Source organism: Tenrec ecaudatus, chromosome 16 (assembly GCF_050624435.1).
Source record: "Tenrec ecaudatus isolate mTenEca1 chromosome 16, mTenEca1.hap1, whole genome shotgun sequence".
NCBI classification, from domain to species: domain Eukaryota; kingdom Metazoa; phylum Chordata; class Mammalia; order Afrosoricida; family Tenrecidae; genus Tenrec; species Tenrec ecaudatus.
Window position 1 is genome coordinate 7,291,518 of NC_134545.1, and position 14,157 is coordinate 7,305,674.

The 14,157-nt window shown below is 45.8% G+C and overlaps 1 protein-coding gene across 1 annotated transcript; it reads right to left on the bottom strand.

The window, feature by feature from the left end:
• Nucleotides 1–1,467: 1,467 nt before the first annotated feature.
• On the bottom strand, nucleotides 1,468–12,851 carry ARPC3 (actin related protein 2/3 complex subunit 3). Its single transcript, XM_075534101.1, has 7 exons — nucleotides 12,722–12,851; nucleotides 9,911–10,010; nucleotides 5,872–5,948; nucleotides 4,159–4,227; nucleotides 2,995–3,121; nucleotides 2,192–2,286; nucleotides 1,468–1,786 (listed from the first exon to the last, which is right to left on the bottom strand). The coding sequence occupies exons 1-7, from the start codon at nucleotides 12,725–12,727 to the stop codon at nucleotides 1,724–1,726; spliced, it is 537 nt and encodes a 178-aa protein (XP_075390216.1). The 5' UTR covers nucleotides 12,728–12,851; the 3' UTR covers nucleotides 1,468–1,723.
• Nucleotides 12,852–14,157: the final 1,306 nt, after the last annotated feature.

Genomic DNA, 14,157 nt, shown 5'->3' on the forward strand with positions numbered 1-14,157 from the left:
GGGTAATGTAACCAAGAGGAATTACTGAAACCCAGGTGGGGACTGAGCATGATAGTGGGACAAGAGGAAAGTCAAAGGAAATAGAGGAAAGAGCTAGGAGGCAAAGGACATTTATAGAGGTCTAAATAAAGGCATGTGCATATGCAAATATGATGGGGAAATAGATCTATGTGCATATATTTATAGATTTCATATTAAGGTAGCAGAAGGACATTGGGCCTCCTCTCAAATACTCCCTCAAAGCAAGAATACTGTTAAATTGGCATTCTATGATGCTCACCTTCCCGACAACCACTGATGACAAAGTGGGTGAATAAGTAAATGTGGTGAAGAAAGCTGATGGTGCCCAGCTATCAAAAGATATAGCATCTGGGGTCTTAAAGGCAAACAAGCGGCCATCTATCTCAGAAGCAACGCCACATGGAAGCATACAAGCCTGTGCGATCACAAGGTGTCGAAGAGATCACGTATCAGGCATCATCAGAACAAAAAATCCTATCATAGTGAATGAGGGGGTAGTGCGGAGGGAAGATCCAAAGCCCATATGTAGGCTACTGGGGGGTTTTGGGGAGAAGACTAGCCAGTCAGGGTACAATGTAGCAATGATTAAACATATAACTTTCCTCTAGTTTCTAAATGCTTCCTCCTCCCCCACTATCATGATTCCAATTCTACCTTACAAATCTGGCTAGACCAGAGGATGTACACTGGTACAGATAGGAACTGGAAATGCAGGGAATCCAGGATGATCCCTTCAGGACCTGTGGTGTGAGTGGCGATACTGGGAGGGTGGAAGGAGGGTGGATTGGAAAGGGGGAACCTATTACAAGGATCTGCATGTAACCTCCTCCCTGGGAGATAGACAACAGAAAAGTGGGTGAAGGGAGATATTGGACAGTGCAAGATGTGACAGAATAGTAATTTATAAATTATCAAGGGTTCATGAGGGAGGCGGGAGCAGGAAGGGAGGGAAAAAATGAGGAGGTGATGCCAGGGGCTTAAGTGGAGAGCAAATATTTTGAGAATGATGAGGGCAATGAATGTACAAATGTGCTTTACACAATTGATATATGTGTGGATTGTGGTAAGAGTTGTATGAGCCCCTAATAAAATGATTTTTAAAAAAGTACTGATCACATGATTCCACAGATGAATCTTGACAGTGTTCTAATAAGTGAAGGAAGTCAGACACAAGAAGCCAGAGTGTATGATTCTATTTACATAAAATTGCTAGAATGGGTGAATCCATGGCCACTGAGTAATAGATTAGTGGGCTAAAGGAGAGGATGGACATGAAGGGAGACGGAGTGCTAAAAATGTTCTGGAATTTGATGGTGGTGATGGTTACAACACTTTGTGAACACCCTAAAGACCCCCAGACTGCCTGTTGAAAGGGTGGGTGTTAGGCTATGTGGATGTCAGTCCCACATGTAGCCAGTGAAAGTCAAAGGGAAACAATAGACAGCCTTTTTTTGGACACACAATGTTAGAAATATCTTTATTATCACTAATATTAAGCACCAGCTTAATAATGCCAAAAAAAGAAAATTCAAGTCATTCTTCCATTATCTCCCCCAATTCTCAATAAAGCACGTTTCAAGTAAAGACATGCTCTCTTCTCTCTTCCATATAAAACTTTATGAAACGAAGGCAAAGGACTGTGTACATCTTGCTGTCAAACGCTGCCTGTCGCCGTGGAGGCAGCGTCTGCCCAAGCTCCCTCTTACTGTCCGGGTCCCGAGAGACTCTTGTTCATGAACTGTCTCTTCACAAAGCATGTCCACCACTAAGGGGGGTTTGGGGGTTGGGAAGGAAAGACAAAGAAGAATGAATGGGAGGAGGGAGGCGTTGTAGAATCACAATTAAAACTTAGCCTTGTAAGCGTATGCAAAATTTCCTTTTCTGGACGTCACAAGTCGCTCATAGTAGTGCCAAAAGAAACGTAAATGATGTTCAAGACCTCAAACAAACTACCTGCTCTAAGGGTTTATCGGGCTCTGACACAAGAATTTCTCATTGCACGCAGTATTTTTCACTCGGATTCGGTGACTTCCTAGGATGGACTAGGTGTGTGCTTAGAGTGAACAGAGCAGAAAGGACATGCACTCTCGCAGTGGAATACCTCAGCATGGTTAATGGTGACTACCGGACAACAGTTAACTTCTGAATTAAACAGACAAAGCGCTCTTACCTTGCTAGGCTTGTCATTCTGAGGGTCAAAAACTTTCTCACAGAGCCTCAATCCCGTCTCTTGCCTTAGCTGCTGCAAGTAGGCCCTCATCATTTCTGAAACAAGAAGCAAGTCGAATAGGTTCTAGTTGAGCAAGTGTAGCCCGGGTGCGGGTTGGTAGTTTAGACCAGAGCTGCTTAAACTGAGGGCCACGTAACCGAAGGTGGGCTGGAAACTTTGGCAACAGCCAGAGGTTCCTGAACCGGCAAAGATTATTTAAAAATCAAATGCGTAAGGAATCCAGGGGCTTGTGGCAGCATGTTTCTGTTGCCAATTTCTCAGGTAAAAAGGGGTCCAGGGTGGAAAACATCTAAAGAACCCTGGTCTAGACCAGTGCTTACCAAAGTGGGAAATGTCACCCCTCTGGGGGGGGGGGGGGGCTGCATAAGCAGACACTTCCACTTTACCCTACATTATAGGCTACTGATACAACAAAAGTTTTCTATTACCAGGGAGGAACTGATTTTCTTTTTTCCTGAAAAGGGGGCTGACAGTTAAATAAATTGGGGAACCCATGTCCAGTACATGTGAAGAAGGTCTGAAATAGAAATGACTACTCATTTCGCCTGGTTTTGGTTCCTGGTCTACTTGTTGCCAAGAATCTTTTGTGAAAGAGACTACGAAGATACCCTGTGAGCTAACGACGCCACTCTCAACCTGCAAACCAACCGAGGGAAAAGGAGGAGGAGAGGAGAGAGCTTTCAGTGAAGTGGGAGGCCTTGTGCGGTGTGTGGAGCACAGGTAGGAAGCCCGCCCACGCTTACCGTCTTCCTGCTTGTTTGCAGGTTTGGCATAAATGGCGTTCAGTGGAAACCCGGGCTCTCCAGGTATGGGGAAGTTAGTGATGCCCAGCGTGTACATTTCTTTCTCCCCTTGGCTTCTGGAATTGCACTACCAAAAAAAAATCATACATGTACAAATTTCTCTGGGGAAAGAGTCATGGCCCCCCATCTCCCATATTTAGAAGTCTTCAAACGTTTGTTTTTGACTTTTGATCAAGAATTTGGGTGAAGGTTTACAGACCAGATCATTGGTTTCCATTCAACAATTCATCCGTATTTTGTTTCATCTCATTCCATGCCATCCCTTTGATGCAACCTTACTTATCCCACTTCCTCCTCGTGTTTCCGGTTTCCATTCCTCCATCTCTCCTAACCCTTCTGAACTGTGTCCACTGGCCAATGCTGCCCTGTTGGTCTCAAGTGGTTGAGTATTCCGAAATGTGCACATCTCCTTGGTGTTGGGTGAAAACTGAGGCCCAAAGGTGAATTCATTTCCAGACCTGGGGGCCACCAGGGGCCACATGCTCACGGCGTGCACCAGTTTTCATGCGCAGCCAGCCTGGCCACTCTGCGATCTTTAGTGTCATTTCACATTGGGAAAAGTACGATATTTCAATGGCAGCTTTTCGGTCTGTGTGGGATGGTGGGCGTTATTCATGTGCTTTGGCCTCTTTGACAATCTGGTGAAAGCTTACGGGCCCTCCCCTTGTAGGAGGAAATTGCAAGGGTAATCAATGAGAATAAAAGACAATAATCAAAATACTCAGTCATCTCTAGGCTTCTTCAGTAATGGGAAACTGCCGTAACATCTGGTGGCAAGAAGTCCCCACAGGCATCGTTAGCCGGCTGTCTTGCTGTGTGTCTTGCCTACATTGGTAACTGAAGTGACTGCTACAGTTCAGTTAGAGGTTAGTGTAAAGGAAGCTGTCACCCTCAACTTGGGCGTCTCTATCCTTGGACCTCAGAACTCCAGAGGCAAGGACTTAAAAAAAAAATTGTGTAACTCAAGGAGACCCAGGTTGGTCTCTTAAGTGTAGGTTCTAAATCAGAGAGAATATTTCTATTTGCCCTTAAAGTCTCAAGAAAGGCCAGATGGCTACAAGGACAAACACCTACTGATAATTTAAGGACTTTGAGTTTAGTTACCTTCTGGAGTTTCTTTAGGCATTCAGAGATGTAGAGAGTGACGTATATCAAGGTCCTGTCTGCTTCATTCTACAAGAAAAAAAAGCAAAACTGAAACACAGGTCTAATCAAAACGTAACAATTATGTGCAACAAACGAATTCATACTTTTATTTTGGATTATCTATGGAAAATTCTAATAGCATAGCACTCAGTAACTAACCAAAAGGCTAGTAGTTGGAGTTCACCTAGATCTACTTCTGAAAAACCAGGCACTGAGAATGCTAGAGCACAAAGTTGTTCTCTGGTCCATGAGGGGCTACTATGAGTCACAATCAACTCAACAGCAGCTAATAACATCACAGCATCAAAAATACACAGTTCCCAAATCCCTCAGCCTCTGGGGTCCCCTTTTTGCCCACTCAAGGGGAGGCAACTTCCTCCCAGAGCTGGTGGCTGCTCTAGCCCGCGTCATCTCCCTCTCCGGGTTCCCCCACTCTGCGTTAGGAAGGAGAATTACAAAGCTGCCAGCAAAGTCTGAGACACACCATCTGCTTGGTGAATTTTTAAAACCCCTTTCACGTCCGGATCCCTGGGGAGAACAAAACAGCTGGAAGGAGAAGCAATTACTCCTCCAGTGAGTGACTGGCCCCTGAGGACTTCTACCGGCCCACACCGGGGCCAGCCCAAAAGCAAAATGGAGCATGATGGAAGTGGGTCTAGTCTCAGGCCAATTTCTAATTAAAATATAGAAGCCAAATTCCATTTCCCTAATTTTAAAACCTGATATTTGGGAGAGAACTGAAGGAGGCAGGCTCGTATTTACCTGAATTCATTACAAAGCAAACATTAACACTTCGGCCCTGTATTAGTTATATAACACTCTGCTCTCAGTACGGAACGTTCAGACTACAGGTGGTAGATCAACTGACATGCTAGTCGATTCGACAAGGCTAAGGGGTTGAAGTTGAAGCTGCGTATTCTACACTGTCATTAAGAAGACTCACTGGCATTCCTTGTAACATGCTCAGACAGGAGCTTAAAATGTTTTTTCCATCCTTTCCCCCCCTCTTTCCTTTTCTGTCACCTCTCTTTACCTTTGACCTCATCCTTGCAAAGAAGCAAGACTGAAGAGTGAGTGCTTCCGTGTCATTAAGGCTTCTTCTTTGCCTTAGGCCAAGGTCAGAGAAAGACTAACAACGGTACATAGGTTCTTTAGTTTGGGACTCATCCAAACTCAACACAGGGTGGGTACTTAGTAGGTGCTTAGTTAAGGCTGAGAAAGTTAAGAAGTCGCAAGGAGTCGTAATTGATTTGATGGGAGGACTTAGTTTTGGTAGGTGAGGAAGTATCTAGACTAGAAACTGGCACGTTTTCTTTGTAAAGGGCTAGGTGTCGTAGATGTTCTGGGCTACGGGTCTATTTTTGTGGCGTGAGAGCAGCCAAAGGTCCTGAAACAGATGACTGTGGTGGTTTCTCAATGAAACTGTATTTTTAAAAAGCGGTGACAGGCTGGGTGGTGGCCCTCAGGCCAGTTTGCTGACTGTGGCAGAGACTCGAGAGGGGAAAAGAGAAACAGGAACAACTACACAGAACCTAACGGTAGGTGCTGGTCTCTATTTTTTAAATCACAGTTTTTTTCCATTTATTGAACCTTGTTTTACTCCGTTTACTTCTCATAGGAATCTTGACTGAAGGTAGATACTGATCCCCGTCAGAAAGCTCTGCAACTTACCTTAATTTCGTAGTTTTTGAAGAAGACGTTGGCCTTGAAGTAATAGATGGCCTCATCCACGATATCTGTATCTTTTGCTAAACCAAACATAAGGGAACGGGGCAGAGAACGTCAGCCAAAATGTAAAATGTAACACCAAAAACACAGGCACAAAGAGCTGCTCATAAAGTTCAACAGAATCGTCACAGGATCCCGCAATTCCACTTCCAAGTCGATGACTCCAAAGAGCCAAAACCAGGTGCTCAGACACGCATCTGCGCACACACACAGCACAGAATAGCACAGCAGTGCTGCTCACAACGGATCGTGAGTGGACACGGTGGTGAACACACAACTGAGCCCTGGTTTGCCCTACAACATGAAGGGAATTGGGAAATACTTCACTAAGTGAAATAAGCTAGACATAAATAAAAGACTGGCTACATTTTTGTATGAAATCCCAGAGTAGGCCAATTCAGAGCGAAAGCAGCAGACTGGTGGGAACCAGGGGCTGGAGGATAAGAACAGGGGGCAAAGGCCAAATGTGTACAGGTTTCATTGTAGGGTGATGACAATGTTCTGGAACTGGAGACAGGTGGCAGCTGCACAGCACTGGAAAGGTACTGGAAACAAACCAAACTCACTGCCGTGGACTGATTCTGCGTCACAGGGATCCTCCAGGGCAGAGTGGAACTGCGCCAGTTTCCGAGGCCCTACATCTTTCCAGAAGCAGACGGCCTCCTCCTCCTCCCCAGGGCAGCTGGCGGGTTCATGTGGCCAACTCTTGCTTAGCAGCAGGGCTGAGCACCCAGCCTACTTGCAAATGTTCTGTCACAGATTGTTCACCTTAAAATGGTAAATTCTGCTACATGGCTTTCACTCATTCTTCTTTATTATTTTTAAGTTAAAAAAGAAAAAAAAATAATAGCCAAGCTCAATTGTCAAGAGTGTTGAGGTTAGACAAAATGAAACAATGCTACTGAAATATAACAATATAAATATAAAATATACAATTTCTGGAACAGTATATATATATGGTCTTTTAAAAAAATGTTCATTAGTGGGGAAAACTCAATATCCAAAAGAGTCCACTACCCAGAAATAAGTGACTATTAACATTTGGAGAATATCTATTTGGAGTATCTCACAATGCATTTACAAAGATCAAATGAAATGCAGACTAACTTTAAAGCCCCCAATTAAATTAAATCAAAGCCCTCAATTACCACTTGGAAGCATGCTGGGGCTCAGATGCACATCTTTCCATAATAAGAATATTTTTGTACACGTTGTTCTAGATGGTAAGAGACTGAGAAAAGCCAGAAATGCTGTTTGACAAAGATGGATTTCATTACACAACTTCTCTGGCAATTTTATGTTTTCTTTTTCTTATTTTTAAAAGGTCAAAATCCCAGGGTCCCAGTATCCGGCAGCTGGCCTCAGCAACACCGCAATGGTTATTTATACTTCACGTCCGTGACTGCCTGCCTCTCCCATGGTGGAAACACACAGTAATCCTGGGGCACTTGTGGGTGGCCATCGGTTGTCTAGACCCCAGCTCATTCCTCAACTGAAGAATTTCCATGGAATTCTAATGCTAGACTTGGTGTTCCTTGCAATTGATTTATCTTTGAAAAGAAAACTTCCTCAGAGATTCACAGTATCTACAAAAACCAGTCTGTTCTTCCAAAATTAGGATTTGAGCATGAGGGTGGGGGTAAGGCAAAGAAAAAACAGAAACTAGAAGGGACTAGAAAGAGCTCAAAAGAGATCCGTTGACTCTAAATGGATTGATTTGAATCGAAAGATGGTGATTCAACCCAGTTAGCAGCTCCACAGAACACCTGCCAATCGGCTCCTATAAAGATTTCAGCCTCGAAAGCGATGCAGCAGATCTGTGCTGTCACACGGGGTGGCTAGGAGCTGCAATGAACTCACTGGCTGTGAAAATGGCACAGTGCCTTTGTCAGACCCCCTCAGTTAACTACACAAGGGAGGAGCGGGGAGGAGAGAGGATCAAGATGAACATCACCCCAAACTACATCCCTATGAGGCAGAGCTCACGAGCACCTCTACCCTCCGCCCTTTTTACCCTCTTCTCTCCTGGGTTTGATAATTCATTGTCAGGCTCACACAGACTAAACTCACAGTTATGGGTTAATTAGGAAAATAACAGGTTACAATTCAGGATCAGGAAAGGCACAGGCTACAGTCTTTGGTCAGGGCAGTTTCTTGGCCACGCCTGTAGGCAGGCCTCTCTTGACCCCTCATCCTGGCCTCTTCCCTGTTCAGGGAAGTATTAAAGCTCTTTAGTTCTATCAATAAGTTCCCAGAGGCACCCTCGTCCACCAGCAAGCCTCTCTTGCTCTGTGGGCCAGGAAACTCACTGTGCCACATTACGCCAGGTCTCTGAGTTCTGCTGTCGCTGTTTCCAGACTCACTTTGCATCCTCTCTAGTGTCACAGCTGTCTCTTGAGCCTAGGAGATTTGCAGTGTGGGGACCTCAAGGCCAAAGGAAATGTTATGTTCCCGACTCTTTTTGATGGTAGTGAGGTCTGTAGTCCCGCCCCCAACCCCTCTTTAGCCTCTAGGATCAGCTCACTTTAAGTCTACAGGGACGACAAAATTAACCAACCTCTTACAATGATTATTTGGATAGTCCATCCATATTTGCATCATTAGCAGGGTGTCCAAACCCTGGGTGGGCTACACACACCTGTTTTCATTGTCCCACCCAATCATTGTGAGGCAGTCTTAAGACCATGGCTGAAAAGGCCACATTATACTAATTCACTGCACTGCAACGGCACCTAACAACAACATTAACGTAGCTCAGAAGACTGGTATTCTCGCGTGAATCCAATTTGGTTCTACTCCAGCACCTTAGAGAGGAGCATTGGGTCAGTCTTTGCCCGTAGATATCACTGTGCTCTGACTTCTAGGGGCCCCATTCTCCCAAGAAAGTGACAGAACGGCAAAGGGGCTAAATACCAGGTTTATTCCATCCTTAGTCAAGTGTACCTGCTGATCCATTACACAGGAGGTGTCTACCTCTTTCCAAGGAGTCTGGGCCAACCCGGGTTCATACTCTGAAATCCACTTGCATGTTTCTTCTTTCTAGATGGTTTTTCATCTGGCCCTTTTCTTTGTCTGAGAGCCACACAAAGACTGTGGTGACTCACTGCATTTGTCAACTTTACCGAGCAATAGACGGGTGTTGAAGGAACATTAAATCAAGGCTAAGTCATGTCAAATACTCTAGGAGAAGAAGGGAGTTGTGGTGAATACAAAGTAGGTATTATAACCATGCTTCAGGCCTGGGTGCAGGGAAATCCTATGTAATAAGTACATTTGGCAACACATCTCAAATGTGCCGGAAGAGCCTCAGATAGTATATGAAAAACATAGGGTCGTCTGAAGAATGAAATAGGCTTCCAAAAGCAGAATTTATTTTAAAAGGGCAGAGTACCAAGGAAGAAAGCAAAGATGTAAAACTCAATAAAGCAAGCGTATAAGGGGGCTGCAAAAAGTGTGTGTGGGGGAAATGAAATGAAAGATAATGAAAAGAAATAAAAAAGGATAATGAAAATTTCCCACAAACATTTTGAACCAACCCCTCCACCACCCCCCAGGTAGAGATCCGTGAATAACATTATAAAAGATACAAAAAATAATGGATAAAATAAGTAGATTTAGATGGGAAAGCTTAAAACACTTTGAGATAGGGGCGTGGCACTCTGCAGAGGCAGCAGCAATGGGTAGAAAGAACTGAGCATGAAGGCAGGACACAAGGTCCAGGATCTAGCCTGTCTCCTCTTCCCCAGCAACAAAACAAAACTATTCTGGAGAAATGAGCAGCGATGCAACTTCCCTATAGATGGGACACGTTTACCAATCACCAAGAGAGGCTTAGAATTAGAACACAGGGTCCACCAAGCAAGAGGATGCACAGGGGCAGTCTGAGAGAGAGGGCTGAGTGGACAACTACCTGGACTGGACAGCAGAGGTTACCTGATGCTCCACACCAAAACCTCAATGTGAAGGGAAAGGCCTGACTTACTCTCTCTCGGAGCAGGTCCTTTGAACTGACTTCTGATAGGTAGCAGGGCCATGTTTCCAATGAGCTTGGTGTCCGGGTCCATGAGAGAGGAGTGGTAGGCCTGCAACAGCAAACCAGGTAAGGTTTCAGAAAGAGAGAAAATGCCTTGGGAACAGGCAAGGGAAAATAGGGTGCCTCTGTCCAACATTCATCACACCCAAAACCAAACCCACTGCCGTTAAGTCCGTTTCAATTCATCGTGACGCTAGAAGAGGCTCACAGAGTTTCCAAGATGTCGCTCTTGCTGGAAACAGCACTGCTACATCTTTCTTCCCCGGAGAGCCTGATTAAGTTCACAAAGATGGCAGCCTCACGCTTAACCCAATGCACCACAAGAGCTCCTTTGATTAGGGAAGTAAAAGAGAGAAGGCAGAAGCAGCTGGAGCTGCCTTTTCCAGTTTACAAAAGCTGTGTATTTTGCAGGATTGGCAAGCTAGTGTTACACATCACCCTCATTAAAAAATTAAGTGATAGCAACTTTTCATTTCTTAAAAATTTTATTTAAAACAAAGGTTTCTTTAAAAGGCTCTTGAAAACATACTTTCCTACCGTCTATGTTCTTTAAATACTACAAAATAGAGCGCTACTGTGCAGTTTACCCCATTTCATGGTCAATGGCATCACACTGGTGGCTGATAGGAATACTAAAAAAATCAGCAATGCTCTAGCATCGCTGCTGCTTCATCATTCCCAGGACCCAAGCACTAGCCTTTCTGCCCTGCCACTTCCTGGTTTTATCTTCGACCAAGACGTGGCGTTTCTTCTCTTAAGCCTGTTGCCAAACTTGTGAAAAGAAGAGAGATGTACTACAATCAGTGGGCCCCAACCAAACCACACCCACTGCCATGGAGATGGTTCTGATCCACAGCCACCCAATAGGGGGTTTCTGACACTGTAGGGAGCAGCTGATGGGTTTGAACTTTATAGTTAGTTGGCCAAGGCTTACTCAACAGTGCCCAGGGCTCCTCACTCAATTGGGAGAGGGGTGATTTAAGAGAAAACAACAACCACAAATTCACATTTTTTAGAACAATCTGCATACTGATTCTCAGTTCTGCTTCTTACAAACAGGATAGTATGGGCCCCAACCACGCCTTCATTCCATGAATACTAGACCCCCTCTATGAGCAAGGCACAGTGACACAATCTGGTCCCCACCCTCAGGTAACTTTCAGGATCACGAAGAAAGCAGATATTAAGTAAGTAATCCCAGGGGCCAGTCCTGGGCACACCTGGTAAAAATGAAGCCTGCACGGAACATATCAGGAGCAACTAAATGGCAGTGAAAGAATTCCTGGAGCCCCAGGGTGGGGTAAATAGGGAACACACTCAGCTGATGACCCAACGGCCGGAAGTTGGAATCCACCAGAGAAGAAGGGCCTGGAAATTTCATTCTGAAAAATTCGACGTTGAAAATCCTATGGAGTATAGTTCTATTCTGACATACATGAGATCATCATGGGTCAAGCTGGATGGGTAACACGTTTTCATAAAACTCTGGTGCATAACTACGGCTGGGGCTTGCTCCTTCTCATGGGACGCTTCATCTACAGCAGCCTGTCTTCCCTTAACTCAACGGTTCTCAACCCGTGGGTCGAAACCCCTTTGGGGGGGTCAAACGACACATTCACAGGGGTCACCCGATTCATAGCAGTAGCATAATTACAGTTAGGAAGTAGCAATGAAAGTAATTTTATGGTTGGACGTCACCACGACATGAGGACCTGTGTTAAAGGGTCGCGCCATTAGAAAAGTTGAGAACCACTGCCTTAACCAGTCACTGGCTTGTTAACTTGTTACCTATTTCCTTTACCGGACAGATCACTATCTAAAATTATCTCCTCTATACATCTATTTGGAGCCCGGATGGTGTTGTGGGTTAGTCTGAGCTGCTAACCACATAGTCAGCAGATCAAACCCATCAGCCCCTGGGCATGGGGAATATGAGGCTGTCTGCTCCCATAAAGATGAATCAACTCTGAGACCCTACACAGGGTTCCTACGTGTCAAAATAGACTGGATAGTCTAATTGATCGGTTTGCATGTTTACTGTTTCCCCTCTAGAGCAGAAATTTGTGGGTTTATAACAGAACGTAGCTTAGTACCACTCCCTACTGCTTGCTGTATGAATAATCGTGTTATTGGGCCGTATTTCTCCTAATATGCAAAATGAAGATCTCAGCAGCGATAGCTTTACCCCCTCCCCACCCCACCCCGCCGGCTGTCAAAAATGAATCATCAAGTTCTCCCGCTGCTGCTCACAAAAAACGAGGACATTTGCAAATCAGGTGCCGGCCTCTGCCTCGTTTTTTGGCTCTGGGGACCCTGCACCCAGATGGCTGGCTGGGTGGTGGCGGTGGAGGTGGGGGGTGAGCCGCGACACCAGAGACGACACGGGGAGGAGTCCGGGAAGTGGGGTCTGTCAGATGACAAGCAGCAAGAAGGTCCCGCCCGGGGCGGAGGAGGAAGTAGGACTGACAGTCAAAAAAGGCGAAGCCGGCCCGTGGACTTAAAAATAAAGGAAAATAAAAAGAGATGCTTGGCCCGAGGAGTAAGGAGACCTCGAGCTCCGACAGCCTCTTTTCAAGTGCTGGGCTCAGCCTACTCCGCCTGCCCTCGGGGGCCGATACCCCGAATCCGGCACGGAGGTCCCCACGCCTCGCCTCTCCCCGAGACCCCACTTCCTTTCTGGACTCCTCAGAGTACATATTATTTCTCACCGCTCTCTCCAATCCCCGCCGTCTCCCCACACATCCCTCCCGGCCCTCTCACCGGCATCTTGGAGGCGCCCGGGCGGACTCAACTGAGAAATACCGACGAGAGCACGGCGCTTCCGGTCTGGAGCCCGGGCGGGGTAGGCGGAAGTGAGCCGGAAGGGGAGGGCAAAGCGCTTCCGGCGTTCCGCGCAGCCGTTGGCTCAGCAGCTGCGCCGAGTCGAACGAGGCGGCAGGGGGCGTCCTAGTACTAGACAGGGACTGTCGCGCATGCGTAGAGCGCGCGAAACCGCCATTGCTGTCAATGTAAGAAAAACTAAGGAACAAAGCCAATCTATTTGTTCAAATATCACCTTTTCGGGGAATCACTAGCCACCCTACTTGAAATTTAACCCGAGCCCATCTCCCTGTCCATCTTTTCCAGTCTCTCATACTTTCTTAGTTTACTTTGACATCTGTACCCCCTCATCCACAGCAGCATAAAAAAGCATGTTGTCCCTTTGGCTCCCTAGGGATTCCCGCGCCCCTAACAGTGATGGAATACAGGAAACATAAGTAACTATTTATGGAGTGAGTGAACCCAATCACTTGTTTTAAAAATGAAATGAGGACAGGAGAAGGGAATGAAGCAACACCCAGGATTGCAGATTCCTTGTGTAAAGACAGGGTAGGAGTGCCCCGTCCCCTCTAGGTTTCAATTCCTGGCTCCCAACATTTACTAGCAGTGTAATTTTAGCAAGTTGCCTCTGTGCCTCTATTCCCACATCTGAACGTGGCAGTTTAACAATACCTACCTTGTTTGAGGAGTTAACGGAATTACATGTGAAGCGATCTGAATTTATGTATTTATGCACAGAATTTATGGAATCATCCAGCACTAACCATATGCCATGTTTCTGGTTAGCCTGTCATGCCACCTTTGTCTTGTTCCTTATTCCAGCCTCTGCAGAATTTTTTAACTTTCTGTGTTGCTCACAGCCAGATACATGGTACATGGCCATCTGGATGATTCTGCTTATAGGGTCATTTTTTATCAAATTGCTATGCTCACCATTTACATCTTGTGACCCGAGTAAAGGAAAGCACCTGGCAAAATCCCTGACTCTCCCAAAGGGGACAATGCAAAGTAAACGCGCATAAACCCCTCATACTCTGTTGACAAATGGGACTCCATTAGGAGACCCTGTGTTGCCGCTGCCCCGTTCTAATAAAGCTGTTCTTTCTAACTGGAAGCTGGTGAATTTGGCTCCACTGCGGGAACCTTTTTTAGGGATAACACCATCGCTGAGTCTTTTCTTTGCACCCCCCAGACTGATAACTCTGCTTTCCATTTGTTCCCACAATTGACCTCTCATTCAGGATTCCGGCCCAGCAGCACCTCTACTGGATCCCTTGGGCTGCTGAAACAATATCACAGTGGGCGGCTCAAAAACAAGACACTCATTCTCACACGGCTCTCACATCCTGCCATTTCAGCTTCTGAAAGGCTGTAGA

What these genes read in the sequence shown, in the direction of transcription:
- ARPC3 (XM_075534101.1), bottom strand. An exon ending in GCCTAAAGAAACTCCAGAAG is followed by an intron (nt 3,122 to 4,158) that starts GTAACTAAACTC and finishes TTTTTTTGGTAG; the next exon opens with TGCAATTCCAGAAGCCAAGG. An exon ending in AGAATGACAAGCCTAGCAAG is followed by an intron (nt 1,787 to 2,191) that starts GTAAGAGCGCTT and finishes AACCCCCCTTAG; the next exon opens with TGGTGGACATGCTTTGTGAA.